The sequence below is a fragment of the Staurois parvus genome, unplaced genomic scaffold, assembly GCF_062004578.1.
Source record: "Staurois parvus isolate SC_StPar_1 unplaced genomic scaffold, SC_StPar_1.0 ptg000011l, whole genome shotgun sequence".
Lineage (NCBI taxonomy): Eukaryota > Metazoa > Chordata > Amphibia > Anura > Ranidae > Staurois > Staurois parvus.
This window is the reverse complement of record NW_028317807.1, coordinates 16,684,781-16,703,063: the sequence shown is the minus strand read 5'-3', so window position 1 is coordinate 16,703,063 and position 18,283 is coordinate 16,684,781. Positions and strand designations below refer to the sequence as shown.

Here is an 18,283-nt window from a genome sequence, read left to right as displayed (position 1 = left end):
CTCTGACAAAGCCATGTAGGCGTAATGAGTAAGGGTGTGGAGAGAGTGACACTAGGGACGGATGATGGAATACATCTGGATGTCTAGCACAGGAGAAAGCCAGAGAGAGTGTGGATGTGAGAACAATAGAGTCCTCACCAGGTGCTGTATCCACGTGGAGGAACTGTGTACATCCACGGCTTTTATCTGTGGTGCTCCAGGATAATGCACTAGACTTGTGAGTGTGTTTTTATTAATACTTTTAAATACATTGAGTTTTTGAATACACTATGTTAGTTTATCTTTCTATACATGGTGATTGGTCTGTATCAGCGAACAGCGCATCCCACCAGGAAAAAAATCCCCATAACCCAGGGACAAAAGGGTTAAAGGCGCAAATAGACCAAAGTTTAGTAGGTCTTAATTATCAGGTAACAGGCTGATGGTGACGATATCTCACAAGGTGGTGTTCTCATAATTACCAGTTTTTGTGCACTTGGATGGGATTGATCAAATGATATGGACATTGAGGAGGATATCATTTGATCAATCCCATCCAAGTGCACAAAAAAAATATATGAGGGTTATGCAATTGTGTATGTAGCGCTGTCCTAGATTTGTATCATTCCTGGTCGTACACTGCTCTGATCAGAATATTCCTGGTATGGTTACTACTAGGTGTTTCTGATTAGCTGCAGTCGCTCAGCCTGAACAAATTACTGAAGCTCCAGGACCATCTGCATGTGATCACATCACACATGGAGATGGTCCTGGAGCTTCAGTAATTACTCACAGTTAAGCCAGCCATACACGGGTCAAGTTCCGAAAGCATTTTCTTTCGAAAATCTTTTCTAAGATCTTTCGTTCGAATTTCGCACCATTAGAAACGGATTCATAGAATCGGATGATTTTCATGTGACCATCGAATTTGAGTGATCGGGCATGTTGGAAATTTTTTGAAAAAGGAATTAATTTTCAATCAATAATGGGAGAATTGTGAGGGAAATATAAACGAAAAAGAAATGAGCGTGAGCTGTGACCTGGAAAGAAAGGAAAATTCTTGGCAATGAAAATTCTTTTCTGTAGCAACTTGAGGGGAAATTGAAGGCTTGGTTGGCCAAATTTCGAAATCAATGGTGCCAGCATCAGATTACAAAATGCACAAAAATTCTGATTTTCTTAAGAAAATTTGTTCGGAATTATACCCATGTATGGCTTGCATTAGGGACAGATGGGCAAAAGCAGTCTGTCTAAAGGCAGGCTCAATTGGTCTCCAGCCACATGTAAGCCCCCCTTGAGCAATCACATGGGAACAATGGCCATTCCTGATGCAGAAATAAGCTGATCTGTGCAGTGTATGGCCAAGAATAGTCATGTGAATAAGATCTAATAGTTCAGTGCCCAAAATCCCACTGACATGCACACCCATTGTATACACTCATTTCAAGACAGGAATTATAGTCTCAAATAGTGGAGATGAAAACTAGTAAGCATTGGCGTTGCTGCTTCTGAGATCCATCTTCACATGGCTGAGGCATAACAGAACTTCCTATAAGATGACATCACCAGGTTTTAAACTTTGAGTTTAGACAAAACTGCATTATAAAGGCAAACTTTTTGTTTTCTAAAGATAATAAACATGTTATTCTTGCCTGCTCACTTGCCTGCTCTGTGCAATGGTTTTGCATACAGCACCCTGATCCTCCTACTCTCAGGTCCCCGCCCTCGCTCCCAGACCCTGTCCCCTGCCCCATAGTAAGCCTCTTGCTATGAGGACACTCGTACGTGTTCGCTCTTGGAATGGATTCTACAAAATGGAGCAACTGTTAGACAGAGATTCTGGGTTGCCCAGGTGGGGAAGGGTTAACTCTTAAGTCTATGTCTTTCCTGGGCTTTTCTGGGTACACCCTGTGAATCATATAAATAGGGGGAAGGCACTGCTCAGAGGAGGGCTGCTTGTGCTTCATTGATCATCCCTGAACATTCCATTTTCTTTCTGCCCCCCCCCCCCCTCGCTGTGTGCTCCTCAGTGCCCAGCCCCTCCCCCCATCATCCACACCACTAAGAGAAGAGGGAAGAGAGGCTGGATCTGCACTGCCTCCCCCTGTGCCCTCCCATACTCCAGTCCATGCAGCTTCAAAAGATATGTAGGAGGATAAATTGTACACAGAGAAGCCGACAGCTCTGATGCTTCTGAGTCATGTGAGTTCAACCTCACGCCCTTCCTTCCACCCCTCCCTTCCTTCCTTCCACCCACCTCTCCCTTCCACCTACTCCTTCCCTTCATTCCTCCCACCCCTCCCTTCTTTCCACCCACTCCTTCCACCCACCCCTCCCTTCCTTCTTTCCACCCACTCCTTCCTTCCTTCCACCCACCCCTCCCTTCCTTCCACCCACTCCTTCCTTCCTTCCACCCACCCCTCCCTTCCTTCTTTCCACCCACTCCTTCCTTCCACCCACCCCTCCCTTCAACCTACTCCTCCCTTCCTTCCACCCACCCCTCCCTTCCTTCTTTCCACCCACCCCTTCCTTCCACCCACCCCTCCCTTCAACCTACTCCTCCCTTCCTTCCTTCCCATTCCTGCCACCCCTCCCTTCCTTCCACCGCTCCCTTTCTTCTTTCCACCCACTCCTTCCTTCCACCCCTCCCTTCCTTCCACCTACTCCTCCCTTCCTTCCATCCCATTCCTGCCACCCCTCCCTTCCTTCCTTCCACTGCTCCCTTCCTTCTTTCCACCCACCCCTTCCTTCCACCTACTCCTCCCTTCCTTCCATCCCATTCCTGCCACCCCTTCCTTCCTTCCACCGCTCCCTTCCGTCTTTCCACCCACTCCTTCCTTCCACCCACCCCTCCCTTCCTTCCACCTACTCCTCCCTTCCTTCCATCCCATTCCTGCCACCCCTCCCTTCCTTCCTTCCACCGCTCCCTTCCTTCTTTCCACCCACTCCTTCCTTCCACCCACCCCTCCCTTCCTTCCACCTACTCCTCCCTTCCTTCCATCCCATTCCTGCCACCCCTCCCTTCCTTCCTTGAACCCCTCCCTTCCACCCCACCCCACCTTTTCTTCCTTCCACCCACCCCTCCCTTCCTTTAATCCCTCCCTTCTTTCTTTCCTTCCATCCCTTACTTCCTTCCATCCCTCCCTTCCTTCCACCCCTTCTTTCCACCTTCTGTCCCACCCCTGCTTCCTCCTCACTGGCTGTGATTTACAGCTGTCTTTGAGCCAATGAGGTGAGAGAGAGCCGAGAGAGCTGCTGCTCTTGTGCACATTGCTGGATCGAGATCAGGCTCAGGTAAGTATTTAGGGGGAGCTGCATGCAGAAGGTTTTTTACCTTAATACATATCATGCATTACGGTATAAACTTTTTTGCCTTTAGAACCACTTAAAAAAAAACAGAACCAATTTTATTGTACTAAAGGAACAGAACAGTTGTAGAGGTTGTATTAATGTCTCCTAGTTTGGTGTTAACAGTATTCAAGCAGTGGACTGAAAACGAACAGTGCTTAGTGCACTGTGGAAAAATGCAGCCTGTCTGTATTTTTCTGCAATGCCCTGAAACCCACCTGAAGCCATATTGCAGTGAGAACATAGAAAACAATTATGCAGTGATTTCCACTGATCAAGTTCAGAAAAAACGGCAGTCACCACACATAGCATGAACAGGCCTTACTGTCTTTTGTTTGTGGGATTGGGGGTCTGATGTATAAATACATCAGTGGTTCATATAGTGAACTTGGTGTAGAGTTATTCACCCTGAGATCATCACAGAGGACAAGGGGGCACTCTTTACGTCTGGAGGAGAGGAAATTTGATCTCCAAATACAGAAAGGTTTCTTCACAGTAAGAGCTGTGATAATGTGGAATAGACTCCCTCAAGAGTTGGTTCTGGCCAACTAAGTGGACTGCGTTAAAAAAGGCCTGGATTCTTTTTTGGATACACAGAATATAACTGGATACTAACATTTATAGGTAAAGTTGATCCAGGGAATATCCAATTGCCTCTCTGCAATTTTTATGGTTGAACTGGATGGACTTTTGTTTTTTTGCAGCCAGACTATGTAACTATGAAGCAATTTCTGTTTAAAACTGCGATTTAGTGATTTCTTTTTAAATGAGCACCAGAGATGGTACTTACAGAAATGATGAGCATGCGGGTGACTGCACATTTCCTTGAAATCCTCCATCCAGATACCCCCATAGCTGTGATCTTTTGGTGCTGCAGGTGTTAATATGAGAGACTTGTCACAGCTACTTGTCAAAAGTACTGACTATGCCCCCCATTTCCTCTCGTCTGCTTTACTCATAGAAGCCGTACTATCAGTTCCTGCACTATGTGAACGGAGGAGACAGGCTTTTCATTCATCCACCCAGCCTCCATTCATAGAGTGCTTTTCATTACTGGAAATGATACGGGATGGTAAGGAAATAGATTTTGCCCAGAGTTGGCCTTTATATAAAACTGAGAAGTAGATAAGAGTGGGGAAAAGGAATGTCCAAAACCCCCTTCCACTGAGTCCAAGTTCAATGGCAGCAACTAGTACTGAGAGCTGCACCAGGCACCCGAAGCAGAACCTGCTCCTGCAACCTGTCAGAGCAAAGGAGGATGCTCCTCCCCAGCTCCAGGCACATGACCCAAAGAGGACTTCCCCAACTCTGAACTGCCATGGTCTAGTAAGTGTGTTTTATGGAGAGAGAAGAGCTGTACTGAGAGGGCAGAGATATACTGAGGGGAGAGCTGTACTGAGGGGGCAGAGCTACGCTGAGGGGAGAGCTGTACTGAGAGAGCAGAGCTACGCTGAGGGGAGAGCTGTACTGAGAGAGCAGAGCTACGCTGAGGGGAGAGCTGTACTGAGAGGGCAGAGCTACGCTGAGGGGAGAGCTGTACTGAGAGGGCAGAGCTACGCTGAGGGGAGAGCTGTACTGAGAGGGCAGAGCTATACTGAGGGGAGAGCTGTACTGAGGGGGCAGAGCTATACTGAGGGGAGAGCTGTACTGAGGGGGCAGAGCTGTACTGAGGGGGCAGAGCTGTACTGAGGGGAGAGCTGTACTGAGGGGGCAGAGCTATACTGAGGGGAGAGTTGTACTGAGAGGGCAGAACTATACTGAGGGAAGAGCTGTACTGAGGGGAGAGCTGTACTGAGGGGGCAGAGCTATGCTGAGGGGAGAGTTGTACTGAGGGGGCAGAGCTATACTGAGGGGGCAGAGCTATACTGAGGGGAGAGCTGTACTGAGGGGGCAGAGCTGTACTGAGGGGGCAGAGCTATACTGAGGGGGCAGAGCTATACTGAAGGGGCAGAGCTATACTGAGGGGGCAGAGCTATACTGAGGGGAGAGCTGTACTGAGGGGGCAGAGCTATACTAAGGGGAGAGCTGTACTGAGGGGGCAGAGCTATACTGAGAGGAGAGCTGTACTGAGGGGGCAGAGCTATACTGAGGGCAGAGCTGCACTGAGGGGGCAGAGCTACTCTGAGGGGAGAGTTGTACTGAGAGGGCAGAGCTATGCTGAGGGGAGAGTTGTACTGAGAGGGCAGAGCTATGCTGAGGGGAGAGTTGTACTGAGAGGGCAGAGCTATGCTGAGGGGAGAGCTGTACTGAGGGGAGAGTTGTACTGAGGGGGCAAAGCTATGCTGAGGGGAGAGTTGTACTGAGAGGGCAGAGCTATGCTGAGGGGAGAGTTGTACTGAGAGGGCAGAGCTATGCTGAGGGGAGAGCTGTACTGAGGGGAGAGTTGTACTGAGGGGGCACAGCTATGCTAAAGGGAGAGTTGTACTGAGAGGACAGAGCTATACTGAGGGGAGAGCTGTACTGAGGGGACAGTTGTACTGAGGGGAGAGTTGTACTGAGAGGACAGAGCTATACTGAGGGGAGTGTTGTACTGACAGGGCAGAGCTGTGCTGAGGGGAGAGTTGTACTGAGAGGGCAGAGCTGTGCTGAGGGGAGAGTTGTACTGAGGGGAGAGCTGTACTGAGGGGAGAGTTGTACTGAGGGGGCAGAGCTATACTGAGGGGGCAGAGCTGTACTGAGGAGAGTTGTACTGAGGGGGCAGAGCTATGCTGAGGGGGCAGAGCTATACTGAGGGGGCAGAGCTATGCTGAGGGGGCAGAGCTATGCTGAGGGGAGAGTTGTACTGAGGGGGCAGAGCTATGCTGAGGGGAGAGCTGTACTGAGGAGAGTTGTACTGAGGGGGCAGAGCTATACTGAGGGGGCAGAGTTATGCTGAGGGGGCAGAGCTATACTGAGGGGAGAGTTGTACTGAGGGGGCAGAGCTATGCTGAGGAGGCACAGCTATACTGAAGGGAGAGCTGTACTGATGGGAGAGCTGTAACAAGAGGGCAGAGTTATATTGAGGGCAGAGCTGTACTGAGGGGAGAGTTGTATTGAGAGGGCAGAGCTATGCTGAGGGGAGAGTTGTACTGAGAGGGCAGAGCTATGCCGAGGGGAGAGTTGTACTGAGGGGAGAGTTGTACTCAGGGGACAGAGATATGCTGAGGGGAGAGTTGTACTGAGGGGGCAGAGCTATGCTGAGGGGAGAGTTGTACTGAGAGGGCAGAGCTATGCTGAGGGGAGAGTTGTACTGAGAAGGCAGAGCTATGCTGAGGGGAGAGTTGTACTGAGGGGGCAGAGCTGTACTGAGAGGGCAGAGCTATGCTGAGGGGAGAGTTGTACTGAGGGGGGAGAGTTGTACTGAGAGGGCAGAGCTATACTGAGGGGACAGCTGTACTGAGAAGGCAGAGCTATGCTGAGGGGAGAATTGTACTGAGGGGAGAGTTGTACTGAGGGGGCAGAGCTATGCTGAGGGGAGAGTTGTACTGAGAGGGCAGAGCTATGCTGAGGGGAGAGTTGTACTGAGAGGGCAGAGCTGTACTGACAGGGCAGAACTATACTGAGGGGAGAGCTGTACTGAGGGGTCAGAGCTATACTGAGGGGAGAGCTGTACTGAGGGTGCAGAGCTATACTATAGGGAGAGCTGTACTAAGGGGTCAGAGCTACACTGGGGGAGCAGTACTGAGGGGGCAGAGCTATACTGGGGGGGCAGCTGTACTGAGGAAGCAGAGCTATACTGCAGGGTGAGCAATACTGAGAGGGGCAGACCTGTATTGGGGGCATTCTGTACTGATGGGGCAAAGCTGTAATGGGGGGGAGAGATGTACTGGAGTGGGAGAGCTGTACAGGGGGTAGCTGCAGTGGGGAAAGGAGAGCTGTACCTGGGGAGCTATACTGTAGGAGTGAGAGATGGTATTGCATAGAGAGGTCTCTTATCTCCTTTTCTGGGGTCCCCTACCAGCGCGGTCTTATTTTTCTCTCTGCCCAGTACCCTCTGTGTGCTACATGGGCACATGTTTCAGCACACTCCCAAGCCGGGCTGTGTGCACCCATAGACACTCAGTGTGCCTCGGCCATGCCCCCAGCTCTCTCCTCACAGGTTTTAACTGAGTAGCAGCAGTTAATGGCTCCCACTGCTCTCAGCGTCTCCTTTGAGAACCGGAAGTGAGAATAACGGTGCTGCAGCCCGGACAGCTTTGGATCGATGGAGGAGACAGGTAAGTGTTTAGGTGCAGGGGTGGTTGGACACACAGTTAGTGGGGTTTTTACCTTAAGCCCTGGTTCACACTGAATGCAGATTTGAACTTGCGTTACTTCTTAAAATAGAGCGATTTCACAGCTGCAGATCAGTGCGATTTGTACCTCAGATTTCACTGTAGCTTGCAACTTCATTTCACAGAAGTCAATGCAAGTTGTGATGAAATTGGAAAAAAATGTAGTGCAGGAGCTGTTTTTTGAAATTGTGCTACTTCAAATAGCAATGATTAAGACAGTGCCATAGAAATACATTAGATACAACTTCAGGTGCAATTTCCAGAGCTAATACAGAGAATGCATCAATGTAAAAAAAAACAAAAACCAATTTAGACGTTAGAACCACTTTAATGGCATGATGCTAATTAAATATGAATAAATAATGAAGCCACCACATCTAAGGACTAATGCCTTGTACGCATTATAAGAAAATCGTACGAAAATTTTCGTATGAGGACCGATCGTCCGATAATCGGATCGTCAGTACACAGCTTTCGAGAGCCGATCACGACAATATCCGAAGGGACAAGCGCAAAATTTTTTCTCGTACGACACCAGATTGCACGATTTTCGTTTAATCAGTACAGTAGTCGTCTGAAAATACAATACAAATACAATGCAATACATGACATCACTTTCGAATTTCTTGTCTTTCAAATGAGAATTTTCGTATCTTTAGTAACCTTTTCCCTTTCGATGTGAGACTAGCAGGCGAAAAAAAACGGCCGATCGTTCGTCCGATATTCTCATCGTGTGTATGGGGCATTAGTCTCCGGTCACACTGGGTACGAATTGGCATGCAATTTGCATACCGTGCGACTTGCAAATCCCATGCCAAGTTGCACCCTATTGTCTGCAATTACAGCGGTCATATCGGTGCGGTTCCGACTTGGTTGGAGCCGCACCAATTTCAAAAGTAGTGCATGCACTACTTTTGGTGCGATTTGCTTAGACATCTGTGTCAGATGCCTTGCAAGTCGCACCTCAAATCAGCATGACATCCGACATTGAAATTGTGCAACCTCACTGTAAATCACACGATTTCAAAGTTGGGATCGGTGTGACCGGGTGTAAGTCACCAGTCACACCTCTGCTATTTAAAATTGCGTGATTTTTGTGCAATTTCAGTGTGATTTTAGGTGCGAGTTCTGTAGACTTTATTGAGACTTGTGAAGATTTTCAATGATTTCTTGCAATTTGCAGTGCGATTTCCATTATATTCTATGTATGTAAAATCGCAACAAAACTGCTGCAAGTAATGCAAGAACTACTTTAGAAATTGCGCTGCAGAAAATCGCACGTTTAGCCCCCGGTCACATCGGGTGCATGCCAGGCAACTTGCAAATTGTATGCCAAGTTGCACCCTATTGTCCGCTATTAGAGCGCTCATATCATTGTGGTTCCGGTCGGACCCGCACTGATTTCTAAACTACTTTTGTTGCGATTTGCAGACATCAGTGTCAGATGTCTTGCAAATTGCAATGAAATCAGCAGGTCACCCGATACTGAAATCAGCTTTGATGTGACCGGGGTGCAAGACACTGACATTCAGATTCATCAGATGCAATTTCAGGTGCGATTTCAATTCGCATATCGCACTGGTATGACCGGACACTAATGCAGGCCATAGACGATTCGTTTATCGGTCAATTTTTCACTGAAAAAAGAAACATCTTTAGTTGTGTAAACCGACGTTGCCACCAATGGTTGCGAAAAGCTGTTTTTCACGAATTTTCCAGCATGACTGATAAACAAAATGAGGAACTGCAAAAATTGGCAGATGCCATTGCCCCACTAACAGTGCGAAAATCAGCCGATTATTCTTTCGAACGAAAAATCAGGCAATAAACGAACCATCTATGGCCTGCATAAGAAGTATTGTATTGTTATTGTACTGTCACATGTATTGTCACCCATGGTAATGTACAGCGTTGAGCAAACTGTTGGCGCTTTATAAATACTGTATAATAACACTGTCAGTTTTTGGGTTTACATACACATTGATACAGACTTGTATAGCACCTGGAGAGATCTACAGGAGCTGATGTGCATCCAGAAGGCAGCCAATCGTGGGAAGTGGTGGAGGAGCGAGGTGGTGATCACTGGGGGATCAAACACATGCTGCCAATGCTGCGCTCTCCTCCATAAGGCTGCACTCTCCTCCACAAGGCTGCCCTCATTGCCAGCCCGGTGCTCTTCTATTGTCTCCCTGTGGCCGGATGTCTGATCTCCGTAGCCTCGCAGCGCTCATTTCTCCGGACTCAGCAAACTCCGGAGAACACTCCGCACTCTCCTCGCACTCGCTCACACTGCGGCTTATATAGCCCTCTAAAAATAGCTCTTCTTACAATGCCTTGTAAGGCAGCAAAGAAGATCTGTGTCGGCCAACCACAGCTCGCCTTCCCCTCCAAGATCCGCCCACAGTCCCAACCTGGCTCTCTCATTGGCGGCTAGATATGTCACATCCTCCGGCCCCGCCCCGCTCTCCGAACATGGGCACAGGCTCTCCAGAGTGACAGCTTTTTCCAAGAATTTCCTGTGTCTGTGCAATGGTGTCAGTGTAGGGGCGGGGCGGAGGCGGGGCCTGTCATCTGGCAGAGCTGGAGGAGGAGGAGAGCCAAGTCTCCTAAGAAGCAGAGGGGGAGAGAAAGGAAGAGAGAGAGGGGAGAGAGGAAAAACGAGCTGGAGCCAGAGAAAGAGAAAATGCAAGCGCTTCTCTCCCCCTTCCTGCTTATCTAGAGAGCAAAGATTGCAGCCATGAGCACTAGTGTCCCCATATAGGTGACAGCAGGTCCTTCCTGGTACAAGCTTTGGAGACACCCCAGCCTGGCAGAGGATCCCTCTCCTTCTCATTAGTAACACTGGATGTTGACTTTATTACACTCTCTGTATTAGGCATCATTGTGTGTTGTCAATGCTGGGCTTTCATTGGTCAGCACTTATTCTTGGTTTGCTGCTTGTGTTCTTCTACTGACTGTCATCGTGTCCACATTATTCACACACACAATATAGAATCGGGACTCCGGATCTATTATTAAGGAGAGCAATTAAGGATTATTCCACTCTTTCTCTTCCTCTCTTGCAAACATGGATGTTTTGGCTAGTTATAGCATATTCCAGGAGCTGCAGATTGTACACGACACGGGCTACTTCTCAGCAATGCCATCTTTGGAGGAGAATTGGCAGCAGGTGAATGATTTAAATTAATCCTGTAAATCTTTAACTGCATACACAGGCACTTGGCCATTCATTTTTGGGGATTGGCTGGCATGGTGCACATTCATAGTAGTAACCAGATCTGTAGAAATGTCACCAATCACAGACAGTTTTCTTTTCTTTTTTTTTTTTTAAATAAACATTTTTTTTAGATGTTATTTTTTCCATCTGAATAGCATTGCAAGACTCTGATCCAGTCCCTTCAACAACTAGATATTTATTAAATAGGATTATTATTTATTATCAACCTGTGTACTTGTATGTCACAGAGATTTACTGATTTTCATTTTAAATCAACATGCTTAATCAGCAAAACCTACTGACTTCTACTTCTAACATGCTGCTCTCTTAAATCAGCAGAAATCCCATGACATGTAATCACATTACAATGACAGCTAGGATGCCAAGTTTTAATATATATATATATATATATATATATATATATATATATATATATATATATATATATTAAAGCTATGATGGCATAGGACAGGTATAATTCCAAGTGTGCACATTTTTAAACAGATACATATACATACACACATGCATCAGCTTTATGGCTTGTTTATATATATATATATATATATATATATATATATATATATATATATATATTTATCAGCTATGATGCCAAATGAAAGCTATGATCCCAAGATTAAAAGTAAATAAATAAATAAATATATATATATATATATTGCATTTCAGCTGATATATATAGCTTGCAGTAAAAAAAAATATATACACATCAGTTATTACTGCAAGATATATCAGCTACAATGCAAATATACAGTTCTAGATACATATATATATATATAAAACAGCTATAGTTAATATGCCAAAAAATATAAAATGAATATTTTTGTTTACGTATATATATATATATATATATATAATGCTAACTTTTAAATGTAATTATCTATAAATATATTATATATAAATATTATAGATATATCAGTGACAGAAAAAGTAAAGCGCATATAATGCATAAAAGCACACACTTGCATTATTTTTCTTCAATTCTTGCCATTGTGTTTTGTGATTGTAACAATTGTATCCTTCCTTCCATGTGCTTGCCCAGAGATCCAGTAATAACCCAGCACATCACTAGTACTAGGTATGTCAGTGTTGTCTTGGATAAAGCTAACCCAGGGTTAGGACTTTTGAAATGGCAAGATCTGTTTCCTGTCTTTCCAGTGCAATTTGCAGAGACTAGAGAAAAGTCAGTTTGACAATGACAGTACAAGAGCGCCCACAAAGGCTGTGCTATGCCTGAAATGGCTCAGAATAAGTTACTTACTAAACAATGGGAAAACATACAGCGTAAGGTTTAATTATATGACTCAGTCATTAAATGGCTGGGCTGTGCTTTAGGGCAAACAGGCTTCATGAGTGCAATGCAAAGAGACTTTGGTCCTGTGATTTTGAATTGCTAGTGAATAATTAAATGTTGCATATTACATTAGAGATGGTTGATGCACTGATGGCTCGGATCCAATGATATTGACAATGTGATTTATGCGCACCATTCTTTATCGTGAAAGCAGGGAATGTCTTTGAAAGTACGTGAATACATTTTTTTATGTTGCCAGGGAAGCTTGTTATTTATATATGTTTTTAACAGACCTATAGAAATAAATATTTTGATTTTCACTCCATCTTGTAGAAAGGCCACAGCATCCAACCCCAGTTATTTATCTCAGTTGTATAGGAGTAACAGGCTAGACCAGACTAAGAAAACCAGGTTTTATCAGCTGCTGAGGAACCAGAAATCCCTACATTTACTCTTAGATTGTAAGCTCCGAGGAGCCTCCTATCCCTCTTGTATTGAACTGTATTGTTGCTGTATTGTCTCCCGTTATATTGCAAAGCTCTGAGCAAATTGTTGGCACTATATAAATCCTGTATAATAATAATTTACAGCCTGAGCCTTTCCATGAGGGATTTTCTCTTAAAAAAAACAACTTATATAGCATATGCTGCAGGTTCTGTGGATCAGCTCAAAATCCTGCATACTCAATCTGTCATTCTCTTCTGGTTGAGGTACTAGAAGGCCCAGTATGCATTGATTCCACATCTGCCATGATAAGATGACTACTAGTATTAACCTTTCCTCTTGCCAAAGTAGGACTCTGCTACTAGTAGCAAGGATGCTTTGACTGTATTGCACAACAACCAGTGGCCATGAAGCTCTGGTGAACAGCTGGCTCACAGGGCATGCTGGGACTTTCAGTTCCTTAGTCCTTTAATACTTTGGCTGCAGCTGTTGCCTGCCCCAGTAGGAAACCATAACACATGGTCACAGGCATCACTGAGTGACAGCTTTTTTCAAGAATTTTTCATGCCTGTGCAATGGTGTCTGTCTGTTTAGAGGAGGGGAGGAGGAGGGATGGAGGAGGAGTTTACTCATCTGGCAGATCTGGAGGAGGAGGAGGGAGAAAGTCTCTCAAGAAACAGAGGGGGGAAAAAAGAGAGCGAGAAAAAAAAAATAAGAGGAAAAAATGCAACCACTTCTCTCCCCCCTCCTCCTAATATAGAGAGCAAAGATTGCATCCATGAGCAGGCAGCATTGGTGTACCCATAGATGACAGTTTCTTGTCACTGAGTTTGCATCTTTCTTCCTGGTCCAAGCTCTGGAGACACTTCAGCCTTGCAAAGGATCCCTTGCACCCTATTAGTACACTGGATGTTGACTTTTTCCTTGCTTTTTCTATAGAGTTTTTCTATACAGCGTTTCCATATTCATCACCATTTGAATTTTTCAAATGCTCGGCTTTGATTGTTCAGCACTTATCCTTCTGTTGTTGCTTGTGAGCTTCTACTGACTGTTATAATCCCCCCCCCCCCAAAAAAAAAAAAAAACGGGACTCCGGATCTATCCTTGCAAAAGGAGAGCAATTAAGGATTATTCCACTCTTTCTCTTCCTCTCTTGCAAACATGGATGTTTTGGCTAGTTATAGCATATTCCAGGAGCTGCAGATTGTACACGACACAGGCTACTTCTCAGCAATGCCATCTTTGGAGGAGAATTGGCAGCAGGTGAATGATTTAAATTAATCCTGTAAACCTTTAGCTGCATACGCACACGTTCGCTTTGCCATTCATTTTTGGAAATTCCCTGGTATCGTTCACATTTTTGGTTAGCACTGTTATACAAATGTCACTGATCATCAGGGATTTGGGGGAAAAAGCAGATGTTTTTTCTTTTTTCCTTTCCTCCACCATGTGGATTTAATTGTACTGAGCACGTTGGAAGGCTGACAGCGTTTTATTTCATGAAATAGGACCCGTTTGTTATTCTGTGTCACAGAGAAAAAAAAAAGTCAGGTTGTCAGTCTGTTTGGATGAATGTATGTCATTTCAACACTAATTTTTGTTTAAAATGAATTAATGCTTATTCAGCAAATCCAAGGGGGCACTATTCTTGTGCTTCGTAATTCAGCATGCTTAAATATACTGCTCTGCTTTAATTCTTTTGGATTATACTTAGTGCAATATTCAGGCAAAGTTTATATTAAAGGAAACATCATGTTCTTAATATATGATAGGCGCAAACTTGTATAATGACGTCCATTTTAAATGATGCTTGCCATTCACTGTTCTGATTGTAAGGAGTGTCTTGCTCCATGTGCTGCACTGAGGTACTGTAACACAATAGGAGCCTGAAGTGAGGAAGTCATTTACTGTATTAAGCAAGACTTCTTTTAAATGAATGTCATTCATACAGTAGAACAACTGCTAGTTCTATGGGTTTGTATTCTTTCCAATGCAGATGGAATATTGATTTTTTTTCCTCTCTTTTTGGCAGTTGGTGATGTTTTCGACTAACTGCAATAGACATGATGTTATAAAAGTAACCATATGTCTAAGAAGAATAAGGCTGTCCATTAGATAATGGCCAAACTTGCCCTTCAGCATTAAACGATGCAGCTTATTGTGCTTCTAGAAAGGATATGCTTTCCTGTGCTCTATAAAGAAGTAACTGCAAGTGGAAACTTCTGTACAGTGATATTTTAGTACTATTGGAGAATTAAATATTGGCCGTTAGATTTTATGGCACGGATCCAGTCTTACTGATAATGTGATGGTGGCATTCTCTATCAGTATTGGGCGAAAGGTCATGAAAAATGTGTGTACCTTTTCATTGTTGGTTGTGTTGCAATGACATATGCTACCATGTTTACTGAACTGACTAATTAAAATAATTATGAAGATTTTTCTCTCCTTTTTGTTAAAAAAACACACAATTTACAAGGACAGTTCTTTGAATCAGTTGCATATTAATAACAGTCTAGACAGCTCAGTGCAAGATAATCTGTTGACATAGCCAGCATGCCCAAGGCACACTGTATGTGATACTTTGGCTGCAGCTGTTGCCTGCCCCAGTAGGAAACTGTAACAGCATTTGCACTTTAGAACAATAGATCAAAGTAGAGTGGAATCCCCATTTAAGTTTTAGGAGTCATAATAAAAGATAAAGGCCAGCTTTTCTTTTACAGTCTTATCTGGCTATTTTTGAAGATAGGATGAATAGGTTAGCTGTTTTTCTTTTTTTTTTTCCTTATGTTTTCATTTTTTTTTGGCTTATCTTTGCTGCATATAATATGGAAGGCCAATTGTGTGTCATCCTTATGCTATGCAAGCTGGCTTCTGTTGAGTTTTCCATATTAATTGCTGTCATGCATGGCAATAGAAAGGAAGGCCATGTTCTCTAAATGGCAGGAAATTGTCCCCTTTAAATGTATTAATGACGTTTGAGTTTATTGCAGGACAAAGATAGCAGATTTTGAGCTAAAATCTCTTTCAAGCTGGTGCTCAAACATGCCAGACTCCAAATACTTTGAGTTTGATTGTATTATACAGAGTGTTATAAGAAAGTCAACTGGAGCCTCAGAAAACAGGTTTTTGGAAAATACTTGGTACCCTGAAACTAACACAATGGGGTTAATTTACCAAAGAAGTAGAGAATGTCCATTTTGCCAAGTAAAACTAAATGGAAATTCACTTTGCAAAAAATACCAAGGAGAAATGAAAAGGCAGGATTTATGCTTGCACATCATTGAATGATTGAAGTCAGCACATCTACATCTCATTCACTAGGTAAAAATTCAGTTTTCTTAGTCCTTTAGTAGTCAACACCAATATGTGTTTTCATTGTCAATATGCAAGCCTTTCCACCCTTAATCACTCAATTATAATTTATCAGAGGCTAATTTTCTATTGGGTAACTGTCCTGTCAAAATAATATTCATCACTATGGAATTGCACATACAGGCCCGACAAGGTTTATTGCTTTATTTTTAAAACTGACAGATGAAGAAAAAAGCATGTAATTTCATTCATATTGACGGGTATGAAACAATCTGTTAATAACAAAAAAAAACCCTCCATTCCATCTCCAAGCATTAATATGAATAATTAAAACAGAACCCAAAGAGCATTGCCCTAATGTTTAATAATTCAACAGAAAATTACTTGCACAACCATTAGTTCTTGAAGTCTATGTACAGTATGTGGTGATGCACTGTATTGTATTGACCTCCTTTCTTTGTATTGCCTGTTGGAAATTAGCAGCTAGAAAACTAGAAGCATCAGTAGGATTTTCACATGGTGCTTTTGATGCATCAGATTCATGAAACCTTAAGCCTGTGTGTTATATGATCACTATCTACTTCAGGACCAAAACCATGTGATGCTCAGAAAGAAAATAGCCTAACAATCCATAATGGAGGATGTCTTGCATGTTTTAGCTGGGATTGATCAAGTAGGATTTAAAACCCAGAATATAAATAAATCACAGATGTCTGAGGCCAATGCATAATTAAAAACAAAATTAGAAAGCCTCAATGCGACAAGCGATCAAGTACATTATTGAACTTTGAAAATGTGACACTCCATTCTGATTTTAGACCCTTTGCACAGATCAATTTTATCATTTTGATATTTTTTTAACAAGGTATATTGCACTGCATACTGTAAAATTCTACTGCAGTTACCATCATCGAGGTTGAATGAGAGTGAACCTGTTTTTGATGTTTTGAAGTCTGACGAGTGATGAGGGTTTGTAGTATTTTATTATTAAAAAGAAAAAAAAAACCTCCATAAATATCACATATTGGCTTTTAGGAAGACTGTATCAAATTTAACAGTCACTGGGGTGTTCAGGGACTTGTAATATTGTCTAAAAAATTTTTTATAGTCAAACAGCCTAAATCATTTGTGATATTGTGGTTCCTCATCTTGAATGGTGCCTATCTGGCACAGTGTATCTATTATTTCAAGTCTCAGGTGGTTTGGAAATAGCATTTGAAGACTGGTATTTTTTTCATTGAGGAATATGAACTTGTTCATTATAATATAAATGTAAAATGTGCCAAAACCAGCCAATTGTTATTTTTTGTAAGCTTTAAATGTATTTTTTCCACTGAAGTCTTTCTACGTGGTTGTTGAAGAACGCTTTCTGTTGGCTATAGCCATATCATATGACTGCCAGTAGATCACATGACTGACAGAGAATACAGGAAATATCCTACCATAATGGAACAAATTGATGGATATTTATGCTTAGGAAAAGTTGTTTATAAAGCGTGGCTAATTGTTCTGTGGTTTGTTTGATCATTATGAAGCTTAGAAATGCAAATGTCAAAAAAATGAAGGTCTGCCATATATTTATACTAACCCATCTAAAACCAAATACTTGAGGATGTTACTAGTAAGATTTATCAGATTTGCCTTTGACTGTTTGATACACAAATGCAGGCAATATACTTGAAATCAAGTGACAAAAATGTTACAGATAGCACAAAAAGTGCCAGGACCTATCTTAGATTTTTTTCTCGCTTCTGTCTAAGTTTGTCACTTAGAGTAGGTACAAGTCGTCTTGCGATCTTCACTTCCTTTGAACATCTGACAAAATTTTATGATTGAATGTATCAGTTGCAAGACAAATGATATAACCAAAGTACAGCTGTGACAAAGATGAAATATTGAAAAGTAATTCTGTATTTTGAACTCCTAAAATGTTTGTCAAGGAATAGTTGATATCTCTTTCAAGAGACATTTACCTGAAAGCCTGGCATTACAGTATATCATCTATGTGTTTAAACTGCATGGCTTCTACTAAGGCAATCAGTTTTTCTGTGAATTCTGCATATAAATGAAGGTTTTGAAGTGAGGACATTTCATACTGGTTGGGGAAAGCTTGTTTTCTCCTTCAGTAGTAGTGTAATGTACTGCTTTTTCCCATATCAAATATTTCTCCAGTCTCAGGAGTTCATACACTTGCTTTTTTTATGTGGAAATCATTTGAGATGGTTACTTCATTGTTACTGTGATATGGCATACATTGGGCAGTTCATCAAGCTCTACTCATTGCTAATTATTATATCTACTTTTGCAAGACAGAACAAAAGAGACGTTCATACAATATAAACATCTGTACACCAGTTCTTCATATATAAGTTGAGTTTTTAGAATTTTACAAATAAAAACCTCATGAATTACACTTTT

At 43.0% G+C, this 18,283-nt stretch overlaps 1 protein-coding gene across 1 annotated transcript in view; it reads left to right on the top strand.

The window, feature by feature from the left end:
• Positions 1-13,330: 13,330 nt before the first annotated feature.
• Positions 13,331-18,283, top strand: part of KLF7 (KLF transcription factor 7) — a 215,671-nt gene continuing 210,718 nt past the window's right edge. The window contains exon 1 of the mRNA XM_089671169.1: positions 13,331-13,813. Within this exon, the coding sequence (XP_089527295.1) occupies positions 13,712-13,813 (102 nt within the window). The 5' untranslated portion in view covers positions 13,331-13,711. The remainder of the gene's footprint in view (positions 13,814-18,283) is intronic.